Genomic DNA, 27,457 nt, shown 5'->3' on the forward strand with positions numbered 1-27,457 from the left:
CCATATAGTAATACAGGATACACGTAACATTTTAGGAACTTGATTCTTAGTTGTAAGTTCAGCTGAGAGTTGCTCAGAATAGATCTAAGTTTCATAAATGCTCCTCTTGCAATTTCTATACGAGTTTTAATTTCTTCATCCGGATTTAGTGTCTCGTTTATCCAACATCCTAGGTATTTAAAATGGTTAACTTTTGTTATTGATTCATCATTGACAATTAGTTGCATAGGGCCGACGTCTTGTTTACTAACTACAAGTAACTTTGTCTTTGTTGCATTTATGTTAAGTCCGTTATTGGAGCATTCTCTAGTGACTCGATCTATAAGGAATTGAAGATCTTCGATATTTTCAGCCATGATCGCGGTGTCGTCTGCATATCTGATGTTGTTAATAGTTTCTCCCCCGATTCGAACTCCACACTGTCCTTCCAAGGCTTCATTAAAAATTATTTCTGAGTATACGTTAAAGTTGGGGATAACACACAACCCTGTCTGACACCTCTTTGAATGCAAATTTTGTCTGTTTCTTTGCCGTCTACCAGAATAGAAGCTTCTTGATTCCAATATAGATGTTGTAAAAGTCTCAGATCTTTATCGTCTATTCCAATCATTTCTAGATATTCAAACAACCTATCATGTTGAACTCTATCAAACGCCTTCTCAAAATCTATAAAGCAGACGTAAATTGGTTTCTGTACTTCCCATGATCGTTGAAGTAATATTAACATTGAGAACAAAGCTTCCCTTGTTCCCAATCCTTCTCTGAAACCGAATTGTTTGTTTCCCATTGTCTCTTCACATTTCTGCTTGATTCTATTAAGAATTATCTTAAGAAGTAGCTTGAGAGAGTGGCTCATGAGACTAATTAGTCTAAAGTCTTTACATGATGATGTATTAGGCTTTTTTGGGAGTGGAATAAATGTAGACTCTAACCATATCTGTGGCATCATGCCAGTCTCGTATATATGGTTATAAATGTTTGTTAGTTGTGAGACATTGTCGTCATCCAGAAGTTTGAGCCAGTCTGATGGTATTTGGTCAGGGCCTGGAGATTTCCCATTTTTGCTCTGTTTGATGGCTTTCTCTACTTCCGCTTTTAAAATACTAGGACCAGTATTCGTATACTTTGTGGTGTTAAGTGGTGGTCTCGTATCCAGGAAGAGCTCTTTTATATAGTTAGTCCATTCTTCCTTTTTTTCATCCAAGTCGAGAATTATTTTACCTTTGGAGTTTGTCATAAAGTGAGGAGTTCTTTTTCTCTGAGTGTAGGTAATTTCTTTAAGCTTTTTATGTATATTAAACTCGTCATGTTTTCTTTGTAGTTCTTCCATTTCACGACATCTTTGTTCCATCCAGTCCTCTTTTGCTCGCTTAACCTCGTATCTTATTTGTCGATATATCTCTCTATACCGAATCTCGTCTTTGTTTTTCCAATTTATTCTTTGTTGAATAAGGTCTAGTATTTTATCGGTCATCCAATTCTTTTTCTTTATTGGGTCTTTTTCTGGTTTCAAAACTCCGTTTGCTATGGTGACCATGGCGGAATTCATGATATCAATCACATATATCTCTTATGTCGTCTCATCAGCTGCCTATACTCTTCCTCTACTTGTCTCGTTCTTCGTCGTTGGAGCCTTGTGTATGCTTTATTTTTTCTTTGCGATCCTTTTGCACATTCCTCATTGTACCAGTCTGACCTTTTTTCACGCGCCAATAGTTGTTAATATCTTCAGCTAAACCATCTGTACATGTCGTACCTGTTCTTTTACAGATACATGTTTTAAAAATATGTTTTGTTGACATTTTTGTTTTTGTATTTATGTAAAATACAATTTAAGATCTGTCCAGGTTATTACCATACTGACTTTTTAATTTAACCAGAAAAAAATATAGCTTTAAATATTTAGTTGTTATGAATATTAATTTGACGGTTGAAAGTCATCACTTTTATAATTTTTAAAACATTAATTGTCATTAATGTCACTGAATGTATTTTTTCGTAGCAACGAAGGGCATCTGACGTAATATACTTGACGACGGGAAATTATCAAAATTATTATGTTTAATTTAGATTTATGTAGCTTTCTATTGGCCAGAATCTCCTATGAATGAAATAATCAATATTATATGTTAAGTTGTTGCTTATAGCAATATAAATAAAGCCAAATAATACAACCAATATTTTCATGATAAAAGTAGAAGAATAAAAACTTTCAACTGCCCATATCTCAAAAGGTAGGCTTTGTAACATACACCCTTCTTCCACTTAGGTCTTCAATTATATGTGATTGTTAATAGATAATAAATAATTAAATACATACCCTTTTCCTGAACCCGAAGAAAGCACCAACAAAAGTAAGTGGTACTGACACTAGCCACCAGAGGGCTAGCAATCCTACTAAAGTACTAAATGGAACAGCAGCTGAACTGTCCTTAGCCCAAAGTACCACATTCATGACGAAAAAGAGTCCAAAAACAATTCTAAAATTAAAATTAGTTACGTAATAAAACATTAATTTAAAAAGACATGAAATTTTTTTTGACTAAATAAATATTTACACAGTTGTAACTTTCCATACCATGGCTCATTGTTTTACTGTTAATGAGAACCAACAAACACGCTCTTAGTAGTATTGTCTTACATTTTTTAGTGTAACAATTTGTAAATTTTACTTTCAATCGTAGTCGTTAACAAAAAAATTTACAAATTTTATCAATAAATGTATGCTGAAAACAGGGAGAAGCGAAAAAACCTTGTCTGGCTGTTGGAAAAAACTGTCCAATGCTGACAACATACACTTCAGATGGTACGGTTTTTTGACCTTACCATGATCAAATCTTTGTAATCTGCAATGTAATTTTTTGTGTGAGAGTCATTTGTGCCTGTATTTGATGTTTTTTAATGTTTCCGACTACAAACCGACAGTACCATTGGACAGTTTCTTCCAACAGCCAGACAAGGTTTTTTTCTATCATTAAAAACTGCATAAGAAGTAGAAGTCTTTTTATATAGTACATGGGATACCTCTCTCTTCATAGTGGTATTTTAAACTTTTTGACCATAGCTCTGAAGATGGCTTTATAAGCCGAAAGCGCTCAGCTAGGAATTATATATTTTACACACTTCAAAAGTACGCTTCTCCCTGTTTTTCAGTAGTCATAAGTGTGTACAAAAACTATTTCAGTCTTTACATTAATAAATGTATGTAACAGCAATGAAAATAACTTACCCTGGTGCTAACATTGAAGTCAACAAAACATTTGACTTCCATTTTTCTCCACCAAAACTCTTATATATTCTTGCAGAAACATAACCGGCAGGCGATCCTAAGAGTACATACAATACCATGGCACATGTCATAAGAGCTCCCCTGTTGGCTGGACTAAGGAATCCCAGACAAGCAAAAGCTAGTGTTACTAATGACATGAAGAATACTTGAACACCAGATCCAAGAAGCACTGAAAGAAGCATCCCCTTACGTGGTGGTCGGAAGACATCTCCGTGGACCAGTTTCCAACCAAACTCCTCCTAAAAAATTAAAGTTTTATAGCACGGATAATCGAGGTTCTACTGAATGTATCTAGTTAAAAAATATTTGTTTTTACCTGTGCATCTTCCCCATTATCAATTTGATTATATCTAGCAATATCTTTATGTAATGTCCTTAACAGAATCATAGCAACCATTCCAGACAAAAACAGTACAATAACTAACGAATTCAAAATACTAAACCATTGAATATTAGTATGTGGCATGGATTCTAATATGTAGTCCCATCTTGAAGACCATTTCACATCATTGTCTTCTACAAAGTGAATACTGTAAGTGTAGATAATTTCGAATTTTTCTCCAGTCTTTAGATTTTTCATTGGTATCATAAGTGGTTCTAAATCGCCTGAAGAACATCCCTTCCTAAAAAATATACAGTTAAATTTTAATGAGCATTATACAGTTTTCTTCAGATAAAACTATCCACCTTAAGGCTATGGGTACATAATTTGCAAATATTTTACGGCTATCCCTACTTTTTCTGTCTGTACACGGCAAATTACGTGTAGTAAAATTCTCTCTGGTTGGGAAACTGCAGATGTAAACATTAGGTTGACAGTGACATTGTCATTAGAAAGGTAGAGATGGCTATTTCGGTTTCGTTCAGTTTTTGAATGTTCTTGGATAACCTTTACTTGTATAAATGATAGGATTGAAAATGACACGAATGAAAAATTACTGAAAATAATAAACACACGTCCTTATCTGTTCAATACTATCAAAATTAGATAGACGTCATATCTAGGACACATAATGCGCCATAGGGAATTTGAGCAGCTCAAGGTAATATTAGATGGCAAGATCGAAGGTAAAAGGGGTTAAAGAAGAAAAAATCTTGGCTCCGAAACATCAGAGATTGGACCCACACAACAGGAAATGACTTAATTGATCAAGCCCAGAATAGAGAGAAATTTGCCATATTGACCGCCAACCTCAATAGAGAAGTCACTTAGGAAAAAGAGCCGAAAATATCATTTTATTATTTTTCTTCGAGAAAAAAAAAAGCGTTAAAACTCTCCGTAAAAAGCGAAGCCTTTAATTATAAAATCTCAAAATCATCTTTATTAAAATATGAAGTCAACATTTAATAATTCACTCAAGAAAATGGGCGGAATACATAAAACATAGTAGATGATATTGCTTCAGCAAATAGTCACTACTTTGTAGCATTTTCTTTTACATAAAAGTAGGTGCTTTTGTTGAGAAGAACTTACTACACAACAGAAGTACCTACTACTAACCAGAAGTATCTACTACAAACCGTAGCGCCAGCCGTGTCTGCATTACACCAATCGTGATGGAATTAGTTTTCCATGTGCTTGTGATTTGTGAATTCACATTTTTACGTACCAAATTATTAGAATTGTACATGAGTAAAAATTAGTGATTCAGATCCGAAGCGGCAAAAGAGTTACGCGAGGATAAAAATGAACAATTTTTATTTGTTAATCTTCTTCACAATTATTAAATTTTATTTGATAAAAGAATGACCCCAAAAATTAAGAATCTTCTTCTTAGTTTGTAAATTTTTCTATGACACACATTCATAAATGCTGCCATATCGTAACAAAAAAATACCTACGCCGAAGACGTCCACCCACCAACTTCACTTAAACTGAAGGAAAATACTACTAAACAAGCACATACTTCAAAAGCGTAGTACATTCTTCTATGTAGGCTGGTAAATAGTAGCAAATACTACGGATAAAAGCAAATGCTTTTTAAGTGTAGTGAAATCTTCAAAAATCTAGTACGTACTTGAAGCATTAGCATTTACTACATTTTATGCCACCATGGGCACTTTACTTTATAGCTAAACTCGTACCTATTTACGGTTATCGGAACAAACTCTTATAAAATAATACTTTTATTTGAACTTTAATGACTTGAAATACTTGGATTTTCCATAAATAATATATAAACAATAAATAACTTTTTATTAATTGTACGCCTTAAATCAATTATTATTATTCAAATACACTATCAATACTATTTAATAAACAACTCTTTGATTGATTTTATTATCATCGTAAAAGCGTTAAAAAGCAGTAGCAGAATAAACTGCTATATCAAAATAGCGGGTCGGACACATCTCTACTTGTCACTGTCTTGAGTCTTGTCATAACATTATATTCGAATGAGTGCGTTGTATGACAAAGATAGCGAATGTTCGATTTCCACGGACATGGTGTCCATTTTTTTCGAATGCTGAAAAAACTAATAAATATTTTTAAAAAATTTAAACACAAAATGAAAGACTAAATTATTATCGAGGGCCGAAAGTCCCTTAGAATATATAAGAAGTTTCTTTCGAATGAGATATTTGAAATTAAAAATCACACTACATTTTCTCTTAGTTTTTCACCCCTGTAACTTATTAAAATAAACATTATAGAAGTTCTCAGGGACTTTCGGCCCTCGCTAATAACGTAATCTTTCATTCTGCGTTTAAATTTTTCAAAAATACTTATTAGTTTTCTCAGGATTCGAAAAAAATGAATCCCCATTTGAATAACATTGCAGCCGAAAATACGTACCGATCCTCTTAAATAACTTTTGAAACATTGATTTTTAGGAAAAGCGCAAAAACACGTCAAATAATATTTGAAGGGGGAGACATTATACTATATTTAAGCTTGCTGGGAAAGGCACTCTCTCACACCCCGTACCAACCCTTATTTTTTGAAGTTATACTTCTTTAGGCGCGATTGAGAGTGAATTTTTATTATCCCACGCGCCTGCGCACTCCAACAGTATGGAGTTAGTTACTAAATCTTTCAATTTATGTATGTATCAGCGCAAATAAGGTGCGTGTTTTTCTCCAAAACTATTCAAAATTTCACCCAAGGATTAGACAATACATATTTGAGGAGGATTTAGAAAAGTATCTTCCCAGATGTCAATATATATTCACGGATGCATCAAAGAACAGCAAGAAAGTAGGTTGCGCTATATTTGATCCACATAATATTCATAAAAGATCTTTTAAATTAAATGAAAATCTTACAATATATACTGCAGAATTAATCGCCATATTAAAAGCTCTCCTGTATATAAGTAATATGAAAATTACAGCAGAATCATTTGCAATTTGTTCTGATAGTAAAAGTGCTATTATGAAAATAAAAAATATCCACCAAGTCAGTAGTAATTATATTTTGACCAATATAATTATTCAACTTCATGAATTACAAACAAGAAAAATCAATGTATCATTAGTTTGGATTAAAGGACATTCTGGAATAAAAGAGAATGAAAAAGTGGACGAAGATGCTAAGAAAGGAAGTAGAACAAGAGAGCTTTTAAGCTATAAGTGTCCCCACAGTGAAATTGCCTGCCACGTAAAACCCATAATACTAGCAGAATGGAGAGAAATGTACCTATAGTAACAGTCCAAAAGGAAAATTTTATAAAAACATAGTTACCAAGCCTCCTGGCCAGTCTTGGTTCTCAAGACTGTCGGGAAGCAAGCCGTTTTTCTCTGTTTTGTGCAGGTTAAGGTTCAACCATGTTTTAACTCCCCAGTACAAATTTAAAATAAAATTGAGTGATTCTCCTAATTGTTCATGTGGAAAAGAAGGTACAGCGGAGCACATGATCTTAGGCTGTTCTAAAATAATAAACGAGGTTAAAGTATTAAATAAAGAAATGGCCAAAATACCCAAAACTACCGGACCATATAACCTAACTCAACTATTAAGAGCAGAAGATTACAATATTTATCAAATTTTGTACAAACATATTTTATGTATTAGATTAAGTTTATAACCTATGTTTTTCCCTTCGTGTTAAGCCCTATGTCTATCCGAGGTCCAGCTGTCTCGTCTAAATGCTCTGATCGACCACTGAGCGTCAAATTGTGCCCTAGTCTAATATCCCAATTTATATTGGAAAAGACAATGAAAAAAAATGGAAGGTAAAAAATAAAAAAAAAATAATAATAATAAAAAAAATAAGTAAATAAATAAATAAAAAAAAGATTAAAAAAAATTACAACGAAAGGAAATAATTCCAAATAGAAATAAAAATCGTTGAAAAATTAGATATAGGTATATACAACAGTTCTTTGTAAAATTGGAGCAAGATTGTGATTGGATACCTACCTAAACAAACCAGTAGAAAGCAGGAAGCGCTCCTTTAGAGCTTCCGCATAAATAATACAAACAATTCCAAAAAGGTAAGATGGCGAATGGACATTGACTCCGAAGCCAATAATGCTCAAACACACACACACACACAAGGTGCGAAAAGGATATATTAGTGATTTTAGTAAATATATTTATTATAATTTTTGTGTCTTTGGATTTGTCTTGCTCAGAAGTAAGATAATAAGTATTATTAAAACATTTTTATTTTTATACTTCACTTGATCTACTTGTCACTGTGATTGTATTTATGTCCGAGATGTGATGTAAACAGAGCGGTGGTAGGTTATAGGTTAGAGCATTCGACTACAGATCGAGAGGTCCCGAGTTCAAATCCGGACAATTCATATTCCTTCTTTTTTTTAATTTGTGGTATTGTTTTAATAAAAATTTTTTAGAGAGAGGTAAATAATAAAATTAGTTTAATATTTAAATAAAATACAAATAAAAGTATATTTATTTCGTTGAAATCATATAAAAGAAGTGTAACTTCTTACGTGCGTAAAAAGTACACGCACATTCTTTTTTTTAATTACTTCCTCCTTTTTTTAATATTTGGATTATCCTCTTTGTACTGATTTCAAAAATGTATAACACACGATGCTTATAGCGATTAGTTTATGGGAAAAATAAATACAAATGCCAGAAAATAGGAATAAAAAAATATTTTTTTAACAATTGTATTACAATTGATGGATTCGACCGTTACTTGATGGAAGTTCATTTTATCTAACAATAAAACACTGAAAACGTTTGTTTTCTATACTTCCACAAAATTTATTATATCTAAGTGACTACAGCTGTTTCGGCGGAGTGCCTTTCTCAAGTGCACTTGAGAAAGGCACTCCGCCGAAACAGCTGTAGTCACTTAGATATAATAAATTTTGTGGAAGTATAGAAAACAAACGTTTTCAGTGTTTTATTGTTAGATAAAATTGTATTACAAACATTTAGAATGAACATTTCAGTACCAAAAATTTTTACAATAAAATTGTTCAAAATGACTGCCATTCGCCTCCATACAATCGTAGGCATATGGCTGGCTAATAGCCCAATAAAATAAAATAAAATCAAAATGTATTTCCGTACAGGTTGGAATAAAGTTTTTATTAAAGTTTAGGTCAAAACAAAAGATATTTTCAAGAAAGTATATGATTCATATGAGGGGATCATTGTTTAAATAATTAAAAATTGGTAATTTTTGCACAAAATTTACTTTTTTAACTGCTGCTGCAATTCTTGTTTTTATTAAGGATTTTACAATTTTTGTCTGCAAAGATGAAGAAACAGTCTTTTATATGAGATTTACTAAATTAAATTTGACCTTTAATTTATTTAGATAATTGTAAATCAAAATTAAAAAACCAAATTCCAAAAAAATATTATTTTCAATATAAATAAGCACTATAAAATATTATGTTTCGCAGAAAAAGTTGCGCTATAATATCGCTATAAATCGACAAAAAAATTTGTTGATAAGTATTGAGCAGTTTATGAGATATTTAATTTGTTTATAAAAAATTACCATTTTTTCAATTGTAAAAACGCGGTTGTTGCCGACAGAGTATAAAAGTTTTAGAGGTCTCATTTTGTTTGCCTTTATGAATATTTTCGATAGATGTATTGACAAATTAAAATTTTAATTAAACACCCCTTTAAAATGGCGTTTGAAAATTCATGTAATTTGTTTAAAATTTGTTTTTTTAATAACATCACCGGGATTAAAAATTTAGAAATTATTTTTCGATATTTGTGTTCTTGGTAGTTTTTGACACACTTACAAAAGAAAAAAAATTTCTAGATCCATTTTTTGCCGAGCTAGCTTTTCCAAGTTTAAAAATTCATAATTTGTTTATTTATCAATATTGACATTTTAAAGTTTGTGAGTACATCTATCAACCCTACTACTTAACAATGTCATTTATACGTAGAGTTAAAATTTTATAATATTTTAAAAAATAATGATTTTCGTAGCGACCTTAACTGAAAACTTTTTGCATGAAGAGTGGTGCAGTAGTACTTTGCAATATCTTCGTTAATAATGGACCAATTTCAATGTTTTTTTTTAGTTAATGGTAGCTTATAAAAAATGGCACTGTTAACAATAAATATTCGTCAATTTGTTAGGTATTAACAATTCTTTTTCAATTTTTTTTTCTCTTGATATTATAAATAAAAATTGACACAAAAGATTATTTATAAAAAAAAATAATACTGAATTAGCATTAAAAATTTGTTAAAGACTTTTTTCTTTGTACAATATTAAAATATGTATGTATTTTACATTTAATTTTATAATCTTTTTAACAGGTAATACGCTAAAAATTGTGTATATATTTGTTAATCTATATTCACTTATATACATTTATTTATATAGAGGTTGTCCTCCATTTTTTTTATATGTATTATATTTTGTATTCGCATTATCTTTGCGAGATTTTGCCAATGATTTGTACAAAGAAAAAAGTTTTTATGATTCTTTAAAAAAATTTACTATTTTGGTAAATTTTTAAAATAAAAATTTGTTTTAATACTCTTTTGTGATTATCTTTGGTGCCAATTTTATTTATCACAATACTAGAGAAAAAAATTTTATTGAAAAAAAAAATTGTTTATAACTAGTTATGGCAAAAAGGGTCATGCAGATGCTATTAGTTTTATATGCTACCCCAAATTAAAAGAAAACATTGAAATTGGCCCATTATTAACGGAGATATTGGAAACTACTCCTCCGCCAATTTTCAGACAAAAAGTTTTCATTTAAGGTGCAACGAATATAATCATTTTTAAAAATATTCTACAATTTTTATTATGTGTATAAATGACATTGTTAAGTATTAAGGTTAATAGATGTACTCACGTACTTTTAAATGTCAATATTGATAAATAAACAAATTATGAATTTTTAAACTGGGAAAAGCTATCTCGGCCAAAAATGCTCCTAGAAATTTTTTATTATTTTGTGAATATGTCAAAAATTACCAAAAATACGAATATTGAAAAATAATTTCAAAATTTTTAATCACAGCGATGTTATTAAAAAAATAAGTTTTAAACAAATTACACCAATTTTCAAACGCCATTTTGGAGGGGTGTTTAATTGAAATTTTGATTTGTCAATACATTTATCGAATATATAGATAAAAGCAAAACAAATAAGACCTTAAAAACTTGTATACCCTATCGGCAACAACCGCGTTTTTGCGATTGAAAAAATGGTAATTTTTGATAAACAAATTAAATATCTCATAAACAACTGAATATTTATCAACCAATTTTTTTGTCAATTTATAGTGATATCATAGCGCAACTTTTTATGCAAAACAAAATATTTGATAGTGCTTATTTTTATTGCAAATAATATTTTTTTGGAAATTTGTTTTTCAATTTTGATTTACAATTATTTAAATAAATTAAGGGTCAAATTTAATTTAGTAAGTTTCATATAAAAGACTGTTTCTTCATCTTTGCAGAAAAAAATTGCAAAATCCTTAATAAAAACACGAATTACCGCAGCAATTAAAAAAGTAAATTTTGTGGAAAAATTACCTATTTTTAATTATTTAAACAATGATCCCCTCATATGAATCATATACTTTCTTGAAAATATCTTTTGTTTGGACCTAAACTTTGATAAAAAAGTTATTCCAACCTGTACGGAATTACATTTTGATTTACATATATTGTAATTTTATTTGATCGGTCTATAATAAATGGCAGACATTTTGAACAATAAACTATTATTCTATAAATTTTTGGTAGTGAAATGTTCATTCTAAATGTTTGTAATAAAACCAAATTTTTTTTTCAATCCAGTTTTCTTGCTTTTGTATTTATTTTTCTCATAAACTAATCATTATAAACATCATGTGTTATACATTTTTGAATTCAGTACAACGAGGAGAATCCAAATATTAAATAAAAAAAGGTGGTAGTAATTTAAAAAAATTTAAGGGATGGTACGGGGGGTGAGAGAGTGCTTTTCCCAGCAAGCTTAAATATGACATAATGTCTCCCCCTTCAAATATTATTTAACGTGTGTTTGCGCTTATCAAAGTGATCTGTTAAATTGCAGTCATAGTAACTATGACTGTTATATTCTCAGAGTCAAAAAATATTATTAAAAAATCTATTAAAAATGGAGATATGGAAAACCTTCCTTTAACCCTCGGATGACCAAGGGGGTAAATTTGGACCCCAATGCATGTTTTATTTAATAAATTTAGAAATATTTTCAATTTTAAACTCATTATTTTATTTGACTTTAATATCATTCTAGATAACCTCATATTTTGTAATAAAAAAAATTCCCTATATTTTACAAAAAAAAAAATTTTCTGAATTTAGGGTCAAAGACGAACTCCCTTGGCCTTCCATATTCCAATTTTATATTAAGTAAATACCGTCTATTATGTGGAATTGTATGTAAGGAACATTTCACTATTGAAAAAAAATTGTTTGATAAAACTGTGTTGACAAATATATTAGTGTATATTTGAAAATTTCTTTAGTTCTAAGTTCAGAATGATGATTCCTGTTTTTGTTCAGTTGTAATTAAAAATATGTTTTACTAATGTTTATTTATAATTTGTTGATACAATAGTAACATTAAAATTACGAATACATATTACATTTTTTAAAACAACTTCATTTTTTTATCAATTGTCATTTTTGACTTGAGGTCATTTTTTACCACCGTTGGTCATCCATGTAACAAAAAAAGGTTGGTCATCGGAAAGTTAAACTAAATAGAACCAATGCTTTTCTTTGGAGTTTGTTTCGCACTACTATCTTTAATTATCATATTTATAAGTAAATGCTACCTACTATTGTAACTATACCTCGTTTTTAAACTAGGAGGAGTAATTCAAATTTACGGCGTTGTTATGCTTTTTTGTAATAATTGGTTTAACCGCGGGCAAGATTACTCCACTAAATTATGAAATTTTGACACTATTGGCATTTATGAAATTTTGACACAATTGCCATTTAAAATTCATAGGTTAATTGAGTTATATCAGTGATTTTTCGTATTTTCTGCGTTATTCCTTTAATTACTAGATTTTTAGTCTGCATTTACATAAAAGAACTTGTTTTTAGAACCCTTTAGCAACATATTAGTATTATTAGTCTTATAAGTTGTCTGATACTGATTAATGGATTACCGTCGAAGGCCTACATGGTTAACCAAAATAAAAGCTAATTTTTTTATTTTTCTAGTGACATCCCTGGTTGTGAATCTACCTTTTCAGTTTACTCTTTCTAGTTTAAAAACAGGGGATAGAAGTATAGATATCTAACTACCAAATTAAACAAAAATATTAAGATAGCCATATTTTTTATAAGCTATTAAACTTTTTAATTTACTACCAACAGAACTTCAACCTATTGTTTATAACAATAAAAAATATATTAAAAACACGCTTAAACAAAAGGTAAAGTCTAACAAAAATAAATGTTCTTATAATACAATGTACTATGACGAAACTCATAATGGTAAAACTTATAAAAATTTTATAGTCTTAATTATAATTTATTAGATTATAGTTTAAAGTATGTACTAATAGACCTGGATCCCGCGTAAGAAAGAAAAGTTGATTAATAGCAAGCTGAAAATTTGTTAATAGCTTAACGGTGTCTAGTCGGACAAACTTTGATGCACGGGAACACTGGAACAGGGGAAGTTTTAACTGTGGAGCATGATAAACCTGTCGTCCTGACAAGTTTATGATTGTGAAAAATAGCAAGTTGTTTTTAAGTTTATTCGATAGCCAACGTTATGTAATATATGAGAAAATGTTTGTCCGACAAAAATGTTGGGCATTTTAACGAGTCCGACACGTAGAACATGTCACACCACAGGAATTATGTTGGTGATGAATAGCAGTCTGATTTTTGCATGAGAGTTTAATGAAAGGTTAAAAAAGCAATTGGAAGTTCTGTCCGACAAAATTTATGGGAAGTTTTCGTAGTCGGAGATTCTAAACAGGTAAGATATAGACAAAAATGTTGGTGATAAATAGCTTTCCGACAAAGACGAAATTTAATTAAGTAAATTATTTCTTACCAAGAATGACTGTTGTCGGAAAAAAATAAGGGGTAGATTTTGTAGTCGGACAATTTAAAAAAATAATTTTTGAAATTTCAATAAGGGGTGATTATTCTATGTCAAAAGTACCTGCAATCAATTACAATCGATATCTTTCGATTTATCTCAACATCATTTAGATACCTCACTGTAATACATTTATACGCTCTGAGCTTCGCTGGTGTCGCTCCTAGCGGTTACTAATTCAACTTTTACCGGTAATTTTTAAATTTATTATTTAATTGTTATCGCTTAATATTTACAACGCAAAAAAGTAATTAAATTGTAATCGATTTTTTTAAGATTTTTCTAATCATTTTGACGTTCTATTGATAAAATATCAATTTCTTACTTCGGATACTTTGACAATAATCGTGTAGATGGCGTTAAGATTATAATAGATTATTTATAATTAGATATTACGGAACATTAAAAAAACTTAAATTCAGTATTTAAAAGGTAAGTATATTTAAGGTAAAAATATATACCACAGCTTTGACCAACTAATATTGTTTATAATTAATGTTTTTAATTTTAATTTTAAATTAATCACTTTCGACATTTATGTCAAATTTCCAATAAACGTTTACAAACTTATCACTACTGGCGTTCGCGAATTTGTAAATATCCCCTCTACGTACGAGCTCACAGCGTATAGTAGATCAGGCAAATTTAATTATGGATTGAGTGGTCTAGCTATCTTTGTCTGCCACATCCGCGGGATCGCTTGGTTAAAAGAGATAGATAGACCACCTATCGACTTTTTGCACTTTATTCCCTGTCTACCCTTATGTCTATGAATACATTTCCATTTAAGAAAAACTGTCACTTTTGACAATAATTCATAATAAATTGCAATCGTAACTTCAAATTTAAACTAATCGATTTATTTTGGCAGCAAATTAGTTCTAGCCATGTGACATATTAATTACATTATTATTTCATTTGTAGAAAGTTGAGAAAAATTACGTTATACAATTTTAGTAATAATTTATTTAGGTACCCTTTTTCAATCAAGCAAAGCATTATAGCACGAAGAATGATATTCAATAGAATTTTCACAATTATCTGGCAACTGAACCTCATTGAATTGATGACCAAGTATTTTACTAACTTTGTAAAATACTCGAAAATTACTCAAAAATGTTCCGTTGAATGGTTTCACTTTTGATTTGGCGACTTAAAATTTAAACTGTTGACACTCAAAAATAGACACAAAAACACTCCATAGTTAATATAAAATTTAATTTCCAACACACGTGGCAAACAGAAACTCAGAGACCATGTACTTTCAAATATTACTTTGTATAGCACAAAGTGTCACACTGACAAATGCAGCCTTCTAATCCATACTTCTAAGCATAATGTGTCATATTTACGCCTATTCTTATAAGCACCAAAGTTTTAGACTCTTCACATTTTTCAATGTCGTTTACAGGGTTAAGATTTGAGTATGGAAAAAAATGTATACAACGTTTTTTGTAGGAAATTTTCCGTACTTTCTGATGCGCCTAATTAGAAAACCCTAAGAGATTGCTTTCACATGTTCTTTGACATTTTTTATTGTCATTTTGAGAATATCTAGAACAAACTCCACCCAAAAAAATAATTGTTTTGCAATATACAGGGTGAGGCAGATAACTGGCCTATTAGAAATATCTCGAGAACTAAAGGCAACAGAATCATGAAAAATGGAATACAGGGGTTTTGAAGGAGGATCTATTAAATGAAAATACATATTTTCATCTCTTTGCAACTTCCGGTTATACCGGAAGATGCTTATAACTTCGTTTTTTTAAATGGGACACCCTATATATTTTTACATTTTTGAATTCTCTTCGATGTCTTCTTTCTTAAAATATGAGGAGTTGTAATGTTATACAGCGTATTTTACAAGATAATTACGTTTTTTTATTAATTTCGTAGCAAAATTCACACCCTGTAGAATTGTAGTAGTTTGACAACTAAAACTCTACTTACCTTCAAATTATTTTTAATATAGTCAACTATTGTTAAGAGTCATTAGTATAGCTAAATTTTTAATTTTAGTATACAGGGTTGGTCGAAACTCGGAATGAGTATTTTCTGAGTTTTCTTAAATGGAACACCCTGTATTTTAGTATTGTAATGAAATGATATTTTATGGTACTTTTTTATATCTTAAGCATTCCCTATACCTAACTGCTTTAATTTGTGCTTAATTGTTAGTCGCACCAACAATCTTAACTACATAGGTATTTTGATAGCTAAACCATTATTGGTAATTTTAAGGATCAGTCTGAATTAAAATGTATTTATTTCAGAAAAATTATTTGTGATTGAATATTTTCACGGCCAACCAATAAAATTTTACGTATTTTTTGTTGCAATTAATGTTTAGCTTGAATCACCAATAACTCACAAATTAAAGCAGTTAGGTATAGGGAATACTTATAAAATAAAAAAGTACTATGAAATATCATTTCATTACAATACTAAAATACAGGGTGTTCTATTTAAGAAAACTCAGAAAATATTCATTTTGAGTTTCGACCAACCCTGTATACTAAAATTTCAAAATTAGCTATACTATTGATTCTTAACAATAATAGACTATATTAAAATTCACTTGAACGTAAGCAGAGTTTTTAATGTCAAATTATTACAATTCTACAGGGTGTGAATGTTGCTACGAAATTAATAAAAAAACGTAAATATCTTTTAAAATACCCTGTATAATATTACAAAATCTCATATTTTAAGAAAGAAGATATTGAGGAGAATCCAAAAATGTAAAAATATACAGGGTGTGTCCCATTTAAAAAAACTAAGTTATAAGCAACTTCCCGTATAACCGGAAGTTGCAAAGAGATGAAAATATTTTCATTTAATAGATCATCCCTCAAAACCCCTTTATTCCAATTTTCATGATTCTGTTGCCTTTAGTTCTCGAGATATTTCTAATAGGCCAGTTATCTGCCTCACCCTATATACATGCATTGATACTTACCTCACTGTTTTTTGAGTGTGCATGTATATACAGGGTGTTTCATTAATAATTGTCCATATAGTAACTGGAGAAACCTTAGCACAAAATACGAAGATTTAACCTAAAACACTTAAATAAAATGTGGTTCCTTACTGAGTTACAGAATGTTTTATCTAAAAATTTTAAAACTATTTTTGCTCAGCATTTTAAAACTATTCGACGTATCCTTTTAATACTTGGCAGAAAGAGCGACTACTATACACACTAACAAATTATGCCAAACAAACGTTTCTAGCTACTACCAGAGGCGTACGACAGGGGATAGGGAATAGTTGACCCTTCTCAAATTCTACGCCACTGGAGGAATTACTAGTTTAGTGCCATTTTTAGATTATTCAATACTTTCTACGTAAATAATATACTCTTCATTGGTAACGATAAAGTCATTAGTTTTCGAGATATTTGAAGTTAAATATGAAACGACAGTTATTTTGATTAATTTATTATATGATTCATATGATCGAAATTTAAAAAATATTTCTACCCAGTACTTTAAAACTATTTGGCGTATCCTTATCATACGTGGCAGAAAGTGTAGGTACTGTACACTCTATTAAATTAAGATAAATAAACGTTTCTAGCTACTACCAGAGGCGTACGACAGGGGATAGTGGCTGGTTGACCCTTCCCAAATTCTACGCCACTCACGAAATTGCTATTTTAGTGTAATTTTTTGATTTTACAATACTTTTTATGTAAATAATATATTCTTCATTCGTAACGATAAAACGATTAGTTTTCGAGATATTTTAAATTAAAAATGAAGCGACACAATACATTAATCAAAATAACCGTGTCGTTTCATTTTTAACTCCAAAGATCTCGAAAACTAATGACTTTATCGTTACGAATGAAGAGTATATTATTTTCATAGAAAGTATTGGAGAATCCAAAAATTGAACTAAAATAGCAATTCCGCCACTGGCGTAGAATTTGGAAACGGTCAACCATTCACTTTCCCCCGTCGTACGCCTATGGTAATAGCCAGAAACGTTTGTTTAACATAATTTAGTAGTTTGTACAGTGCCTATACTTCCTGCCAAGTATGAAAAGGATACGTCGAATAGTTTTAAAATGCTGAGCAAAAATAGTTTTAAAATTTTTAGATAAAACACCCTGTAACTCAGTAAGGAACCACGTTTTATTTAAGTGTTTTAGGTTAAATCTTCGTATTTTGTGCTAAGGTTTCTCCAGTTACTATATGGACAATTATTAATGAAACACCCTGTATATGCACATGCAAATATGTGAATATAAATAATAATATACAACTAAAATAGCTTTATCAATATGTGACTAAGTCATTCTGAAAAAATGTTTTTTATTTATTTCCTTCGATTTGCCCAAACTTTTTGTCCGACACATAACTTTTTGCGTTACAAAATATAATTTGTACATAAACAAATCAAAATTAGCTTGCTATTTATCACCAACATTTTTGTCTATATCTTACATGTTTAGAATGTCTGACTAGGAAAATTTCCCATTAATTTTGTCCGACAGAACTTCCAATTGCTTTTTTAACCTTTCATTAAACTCTCATGCAAAAATCAGACTGCTACTCATCACCAACATAGTTCCTGTGATGTGACATGTTCTACGTGTCGGACTCGTTAAAATGCCCAGCCTTTTTGTCGGACAACCATTTTTTCATATATTATAATAATATAACGTTGGCTATTGAATAAACTTAAAAACAACTTGCTATTTTTCACCATCATAAACTTGTCAGGACGACACGTTTATCATGTTCCACCGTTAAAACTTCCCCTGTTCCAGTGTTCCCGTGCATCAATGTTTGTCCGACTAGACACCGTTAAGCTATTAACAAATTTTCAGCTTGCTATTAATCAACTTTTTTTTCTTACGCGGGATCCAGGTCTATAAGTAAAGGTATTAAATTAGATCTGTATAAATGTGTAGGTAAACTAGAAGTCAAACAATAAGGAATGCACATAATTTTCCCTTTGTTGCCATAAGCTAAATTTGAAAAAAAATATAGGGAATAATCAGATTTTTTTAACATGCCATTCCTATTACAACAAGCATTTTATTGGCTAGAAGTAGTGACGATTATATATGACAGCAATATTTTATTTGGTCAGATGGTAAATGGTAAATGACGTCTGTCATAATATTGTAGGTTAAATATAATGTCAAATTATTGTTTTCAAATTATATTTTATTATTTAGTTTATTGGGACCGTGCAAGTTCGGCAAAGTGGCACCTGATTTCTTCTTCCTTCGCACTTTTAATTATATTGGCCAATTATATTAGTCCTGCTGTGGGAGCACGCCAAATAGAATTCTATTTTAGTGACGTCACGTTGCCTAGCAACCTTCGATTCTCTTATTATGAAATTCTATTTTGTGACGTCGGCAAAATAGAGTTCTATTTGGCGTGCTCTAGGCCCTGGGGTCCTGGTTACTGGATAATTGTCAAGGCCATAGTCCAAAAAAATAATAAGAAGACAAAGTAAGATTCAGGTTATATTATTAAAAAGTAAACAATTGTATGTAGTAAATAAAATTAGTTATTAAAATGCAGTGCTGCAAGCAAAGTACAATTAATTAAATTTACCTTTATATAATAATTGCATAGCATATCAATATTGTAGAGCAATATATAATTTTTCTTCTTCAATGACAGTAGGTATGAAATGTACGTCAATTTGACAATTTCAATTGAGAATATGAATTATTTAAGAAAGTTGCAATATTTCTCTGCTATTCGCGCAGCATCGTTTCTCGTATCCCCTCCAAGTACTAGCACACCGCGAATACCTATTTTAACAAGAGTTTATTTTTTCACCAAATTCACTTTCCCTGACCTATCCTTGATTATTCTTGTTGTATGGTAGATTTAATTAGGCCTTTATTTTAAGAAATGTTGCAGGCTAAATGGACACAGCCCACAAAGGGCATAAAAGAAGAAAAAAAGTAAACAAACAAACATCTTACATAACCTGATATTGGATAACGTCAATTTGACACTTATAGTACAGATAGTTATCTTTGTTTCACACTCTTAGAGACAAAGACACTTAAAATATGTGTTTTTATTTGGCAACAGCGCTGTTCTGCCAAACTTAACTGTAGCGAAAAAACTAATATAGGAGGAAAAATTTGTTGAATTTGTTTGCCGGTAAGTTTGTACCGGTGGGTTATGATGTTATTAAATCTATGACGTGCATTCCTAATTGTTTGACTTCTAGTTTACATATAGGTCTGGATCCCGCGTATGAAAAAAAAGTTGATTAATAGCAAGCTGAAAACTTGTTAATAGCTTAAGGGTGTCTAGTCGGACAAACTTTGATATATGGGAACACTGGAACAGGGGCAGTTTTAATTGTGGAACAGGTTAAAAATTTGGAACGGTCAGACCACGAAAACGGCACATGTATTTTGTCCGACAGAACATACTTAAACTCTCCGAACAGAGATTAAACTCTCATGCAAAAATCAGACTGCTATTTACCACCAAATGGGCGTTTTAATGAGTGGAACATGTAGAATATGTCAAATGACAGGAATTATGACAGGTGATAAATAGCAGTTTGATTTTTGCATGAGAGTTTAATCTCTATTCGGAGAGTTTAAGTCTATTCGGTCGGACAAAATAAATGTGCCGTTTTCGTGGTCTGACCGTTCCAAATTTTTAACCTGTTCCACAATTAAAACTTCCCCTTTTCCAGTGTTCCCATATATCAAAGTTTATCCAACTAGACACCCTTAAGCTATTAACAAATTTTCAGCTTGCTATTAATCACTTTTTTTTCATACGCGGGATCCAGACCTAATATACTTAATGTATTGTCATACACACATCAAAATGGTCTAGGGGACAAAGTAATCAAAGAATAATTAAATGGTAATTTGACAGTTTATTTGGAAAATAATAATGAAATTCAACAAATCTGGATATTGCTTAAGGATAAATTGAATCGGTTGTTTCAGAAACTGATGTCCAAAAAAATTGATTTTCGTTTTTTTGAATTTTTACTACCCTTAGATACAGAGTCACATGTTTTAAGAAAAACCTGACCCGATTTAACATTATAAATGAACCTAAAGAGTGAAGAAAATTTTTCTGTATCAAGAGAACCCTGGCAACACTGAGATGTTTTTTATCCTTTTCCACAACTTCTTTTTTGGACATGTCGGGTTTCTGAAACAACTGATTCAATTGTGAATAAAACAACAACCGACCGCTGTATACAGAGGGTTTAAAAAATTGAAAAAATTAATTAAACAAAAATGCTCAACTAAAATTTAAAAATAAAATTGTAGGCTCTTGTTAGTAGAGTGTGTGACCACCTCCGGTTAATGACACACTGTATCTCAGCAAACGAATCAATTGCAAGCATACATTTATATAGAAAATTATTTATATAGAAAATTATTGATAAAAATCTTGAAATCTACCTGCATAATAGGTACTATTATCAGAAGTTACAAAGATTAACATTTACTGATAAAATATTAGATAAATTCTATATATTAGATTGTGATTCATACATTTGACTTATATTAAATTTATTTACTTACCCTTTGTAATCAATACTCCTAGGTACAACTTTAACAGATATAATTCTTCCCCCATTCTCATGGAATTGGCTACCCCACTCTTCTTTAGCTCCAGAATGATATGTAATTGTTAAATTAACATGATTGTAAATATAATAAGCATCATCTCTTCCCACATCTTCTTTTACACAATTATGTCTTCCGTTTCGAGAATAGCACCCCATGTGAAAGCCTGTTCTACAATCGTCGACATCATAACAAGTTGTAACAGGCATATTATCAACAATCCAATGATGTTGGTAGTTCAGACTTATACCTTTCCTTAACCTACCAAGTTTCAAATTATCTTCAGGTTTATCCCCAGAGTATTGCTTTGTACAGACCACCGTACAAGTTTCATTTTTCATAAATTCAATATTATATCTTGAAGGTCGTATTCTTTCTCCAAAGACAACTTGTCCCAAGTTTTCCACAGGAGATTTTTCATTGTTGTCTGGCAAACAGAAATCAAAATGATTGTACTCATAGGGTATTATTGATTCATCTGTGTTCAATCTATTTACAAATAATTTAACTTCAGACTAGAACAAAAACAATGATTAAAGATAATACTTTCTCAAGTTTATTCTAAATAAAAGATTAGTTTGCTTAAATTTTCCGAATTATTCCTTCAAAACAAAAATGTATACCATTTTTATTATTCAGTTGCAATGCGAAGGCAAAACAATCTTACTTTTCAATTAGAATACGGAGTGCAATCCAGCTCTCTGAATCGCGATTTTCAATTCTTATTGGAATCTCATCGGAGAGAGCACAGGCTTGTTCTCCATATCCTAACTAACCAGCACCGAGAGCTTGTCTTCACTGCAGCATCCATTTGGCTTGCAAATTGTGGAAGCCTTGGAGGTGTCACCAGGAAAATATACCAATAAGTTTTTCAATTTAAAAATCTTTTAGTAATATTTTTAATATTTTCAATATTTTTAATATTATTAATGTTGCTTTTAGGATTGAAAAACTTCATCTTTCAATTGCCAGATGATGCTAGTCACCTACCCTATTTGTTTCAGTTGCAATGTGTGGGAAAAGCTCTCGGTGCTGGTCAGTTAGGATATGGAGAACAAGCCTGCGCTCTCTCCAATGAGATTCCAATAAGAATCGAAAATCGAGATTCAGAGAGCTGGATTGCACTCCGTATTCTAATTGAAAAGTAAGATTGTTTTGCCTTCGCATTGCAACTGAATAATAAAAATGGTATACATTTTTATTTTATATTTGTATTACTCCGTAGAGTAACTAGGTGCATTTTCCGTTGGAACTTTACCAAGCTGCAGACGGGGATGTGAATTGCATAGTGTAGAATTCCTTCCCTTTGTCTTCACTGTAGCATCCATTTGGCTTGCAAATTGTAGAAGCTTTGGAGGTGTCACCAGGAAAATATACCAATAAGTTTTTCAATTTAAAAATCTTTTAGTAATATTTTTAATATTTTCAATATTATTAATGTTGCTTTTAGGATTGAAAAACTTCACCTTTTTTTTTTTATTCCTTCAAAGTTTAATTCAAAAGACATTGGCATATTATGAAATAATTTGGGTGGTATTACCAATTCGCAATTCCATAGGTCACCAGCAGTCATGTATGGAAGTGAAACATGGATGTTAACGAAAAGAGAAGTAAATAAATTGCTAGTGTGGGAACGTAATGTAAGGTCATTCAAGCCCTTGCACAGGCTGTAGGACAAGAAGGTCTGTAGGATGGCCTAGAAAAAGGTGGAAAGATACATTCAGATAGGATCTGGAGAGGATCATGATCAGTGGCATTAGAGCTCTTTATGAGCCAAAACCTCCTTCAGAACAATTCTCTACTTGCCCCTGTCTCTGGCAACTCTTCTCCATGCTCTAATTCCAATAGATTTTAAATCATTCTCTAAGTTGTCTTGTACCTAAGTCTCAACGTTCTTTTAACCTTGTTCTTTTTACCTCCATAAATTCTTCTTAGGATTTTTTTCTCAAAGCTTTTGAGCAGTTCTTGGTCATTCTGTGTAAGTCACCAAGTTTCTGAACCATATGCTAGCACTGGTGTTATTAGTGTTTTGTAGAGAGTCAATTTAATTTTTCTAGGTATTTTTGAGGCCATCTGTCTTCTTAACGACGTTCTACACCTTCGGCAAAGAATTAAAGATTTGCATGAAATTTTAGTATGTTATAGTTTACTTAAAAAAACTAAGATTTGATTTTTTTAAAATTGTTTTACCGTGCCGTTTAATTACTATTAAGGGTCAAAGTTAAGTTTTAACATGGGCTCTTATGGGAATTCTTAAAAAGTTAATAACTTTTGACCCAAATTTACGATTTTTAATTATTTGTGCTTAAATGAAAGGTTTGTTTGTAAGGAATAACATATTAAAAAATGAGGATTGTTTACCGTACCATTTATTTTTAATTTATTTATTATAATTAATTCCGTAATTTATTCCGTAATTTCCGTAATTTATTATAATTTATTTTTATAAAGTATTCAATACTGATTGATATGATTTGAGTATTCTGCTGTAAATGCATTGTTACCAACTTTCGCTTGCATATAAGTTTCCCCCTCTTTCCTCTGAGAGGCATACCCCGGAACGAAGGTGTAGAACGTCGTTAAGCCATAGTTACAATTATTGGCAAGCACTATTTTTCTTTTAATTTCTTCACTGACATTTTTATCTTTAGTTAGCAGCCAGTTTAAGTCTATGAAGGTGTCGACACCTTCCAATTCTAGGTCGTCAATTATTATTCTTGTAAGTGACGGGTTGCTTGACCTAGTGCAACACATGTATCTAGTCTTTTGAATATTAACCCCTTAATGTGCACCCTCGAGTTAACTCGAAACTCGAGAGCACTAAACTGGCCAAAATGTGCACACTTGAAATAATTAGAGCGGCATTTTACTTTATGTTACTACAGTGGAACCTCCATTCTCCGTCTCTCCATTAACCGTCACCTCTGTTAACCGTCAGGGTCCGTACATAAGTTGTATTGAGTACATAAGAAAAAATTGGAATCATCAATTCATTTTTTTAAGCATTGCGATAACCCAAACGAAATTTGCTGAAATGTACAATGCGGTAAAACCATAAAATGAAGTTATGGCTGAATCAACTGTTTTGTTTTCGATGCTTAAAGATGACATAAACGAATGGTTAATTTGTGTTGAGGACGCAAACAGCTATCGATTGCTGACAGTTGATGAAATTGTTGAAATGGCAAAACAGAAGCTGATGAAACAGGTTCAGAAGCTGACACAAACTTATAATTTGACAGTGGCGATGTCGATGATGCTTTTTCAACTGACAAACATTTGACTAAAGATGCTAGAGAAGCTGCATCGCACATGCAGCCATTCATCGAGTGGTATTCTCGACAAGAAGAATCCAATAAAGTAGATTGCATGATCTTACGCCGATTAAGAAATTCAGTCCTTGCAAAATGAGTAAAGCAAACAAAGATTTCAGAATATTTTAAACCAAATTTGACAATATTAACACAAATTCCCCTTATATTATATTATCAAACAAAACATACAAATAAAATTTGAGAGTTGTATTACCATTTTTTAACTTTTTTTTATGTTCTGTTAACCCTCTTTTCAATTATCTGTCATACCCTTGGTCCGGTGCCCTGGCGGATAATCAAGGTTCTACTGTATAATTTTTCAGGCTCAAATTCGATTGAGACTTGAAAATAATAATGTGAAAGCAAGAAAAAACAATTGTTTTATTGATATTTATCATCTACATATGATTGTAAGCTATAAAACTTACTTATTTAGGAAAAAATATACTCCTTTTTCTACTTAGGTATCACTTACGACTTATCTCTTCATTATGAGCCGCTTTCAGAGAAATTTGTATCTTGATATTCTGATTTGCTCATTTTTCAAAACATAAATCACATTCCTGCGCAGTAAACAAAATACGCTCCAACAAAAAAATTATCGTTCATGGCATCGTCCTTCCCATTATTCCAACAAAAATTGTGATCTTCCAGTGACAGTTTCATGACGATTATTTCCGTAATCGGATAAATGCAAGTATTAGTTGGGCTCACCTGCGCGCTAGGATCACTTTTTATGTTAAAAATAAATTGATTTTTTTTTGGCCGGTCTTTTTTCAAAAAATTGTGCATTAAGGGGTTAATATTTAGTCCCATTCTCTATGCAGATGCTCTTAATGAACGAAATGCTTCAGTCAGAGATTTTGTGTATCTACCTATGATGTCTATGTCATCTGGGTATCCGACAATTTGTACTGATTTGTTAAAGATAGTACCATTTGTATTGATCTGAAGAAGATGAGAGTCAGATAATGGGAAATACTAGCACAGGACCAACAAATATGGAATGCAGTAGTAAACTCTGCAAACACTCACAAAGAGTTGTAATGCTATTGATGCTGATATTACCAATTACACAAGCAATTATAAAAGGTGACAAAAAACTTTATTAAGACAGTAGGCACTAAATTTCGAACCAATGCTTTTTAAATACATTTATTTTTTGGAATCCTGAGAAAACTAATAAATATTTTTGAAAAATGTAATCATTTGTAAATATTTAAATGTTTGTTATTTAAATATTATTTTGTGTATTACACAAATGTAAACATAAAATATTACCAAAGGCCCTAAAAATAAAAGAAAAGTTTCTTTTGAATAAGATATTTGAAATTAAAAATCACATTAATTTTTTCTGTTTTTTTCACCCCTGGAACTTATTAAAATAAACATTATAGAAGTTTTCAAAGACTTTCAGCCCTTGGTAATAATGAAGTCTTTCATTCTGCATTTAAATTTTTCAAAAATACTTATGAATGCATTCAAAAGGCATTGGTCTGAAATTCTGTGCCTATGCTCCTAATACTTAAAATTACAATTTTAAATTTATAATGGGAAATAAGCCACAATATTATTAAAAAATGATTTTTATTAACGTTTCGACGCCCAAATCGGGTGCCGTTGTCAAAATACAAAATACTACTGGCTTATTTCCCATTATAAATAGTTAAAATTGTAAAAATGCCACAAGAAAATAGCTTCAGAACAACATTAAAATTACAAATTTATACCGAATTCTAATTCTTTGCAAATAAAAAAATTAGACTAATAAGCTATATTACCTGTAAAAACAACAAGTTTGTAATTCAAAGAAGAGACAAAATGAATAAATGGAAAAACGTAGGATAACATTTAGAAAAGTAAATAGGTAAAAACAAGAAGTGTTTTGTCACAAATTCAGCGAGTTAAATAAAGTTTCATTGGTAAGATATAACATCAGGAGAATAAAGAATGGAGAATACCAAATGACAAAAGGATGTTTAATCTTTTCACTGTGCTATTGCATAGCACGGATCTATGCCATGCTGAGTGTTCAGACAGTGTGATTCAGTGCATATAAATCTGGTATAGAATTAAACTACTATTGAGGAACTACTATGAGAAAACCATTAAGAAATATGCGAAGCAAGAAAATTAGTCAAAAATATCTAAGGTATTAAAAAAACATCCAGCTTGTAACAGGATGCAGAGAAATTGGGGATTTGAGAAAGAATGATTAGCAAATACCAATAGGAATAGTAAATTGGTAATATTGTGACTTAAAAAATAATTATTAGTTTCTATAAAATTCGCTTAAATACTTACTTTACAAGTATCGGATTCATCTTCCTTTTTGCAATAGTTAACAGGGGCCAATCCTGGTAAATAAAAGCCTTCAACTAAAACGTTAATCCATACAATTAAAATGACTAATTTGGACAACATATTCGAATTGGTTGAGGTTCATCTATATTTTATATTTTTATGGAAAAATTACACGTTCACGTTGATGAGATGTTGGCAATTTAAAAACGTCACCAAACCAAAAGTAAACGATTGATCGCAAACACTGATAAGTACTTGTAGTTGTACTGCACCACCAACACTTTAATGTAAAAAATAAATATATCAAGACTTCATCCCGATATCCATATAATTGTAAGCAATGATTTATTATAAAAAAAAATAGAATATATTTGAAAGAACTACTTTTCAAGTGTCGCAATTTTTTGTACTTTGTTGGTGTAGACGTCAAAGTCGT

General features: G+C 30.8%; 1 protein-coding gene across 1 annotated transcript in view; it reads right to left on the reverse strand.

The window, feature by feature from the left end:
- Positions 1 to 27,457, reverse strand: part of LOC126883016 (transmembrane 9 superfamily member 2) — a 37,048-nt gene extending 9,591 nt beyond the window's left edge. The window contains exons 1-5 of the mRNA XM_050648185.1: positions 27,022 to 27,457; positions 21,359 to 21,918; positions 3,606 to 3,912; positions 3,230 to 3,528; positions 2,321 to 2,480 (exon numbers count right to left, since the gene is read on the reverse strand). Coding sequence (XP_050504142.1) covers positions 2,321 to 2,480; positions 3,230 to 3,528; positions 3,606 to 3,912; positions 21,359 to 21,918; positions 27,022 to 27,141 — 1,446 coding nt within the window. The 5' untranslated portion in view covers positions 27,142 to 27,457. The remainder of the gene's footprint in view (positions 1 to 2,320; positions 2,481 to 3,229; positions 3,529 to 3,605; positions 3,913 to 21,358; positions 21,919 to 27,021) is intronic.

This window comes from Diabrotica virgifera, chromosome 4 (assembly GCF_917563875.1).
Source record: "Diabrotica virgifera virgifera chromosome 4, PGI_DIABVI_V3a".
NCBI classification, from domain to species: Eukaryota; Metazoa; Arthropoda; class Insecta; order Coleoptera; family Chrysomelidae; genus Diabrotica; species Diabrotica virgifera.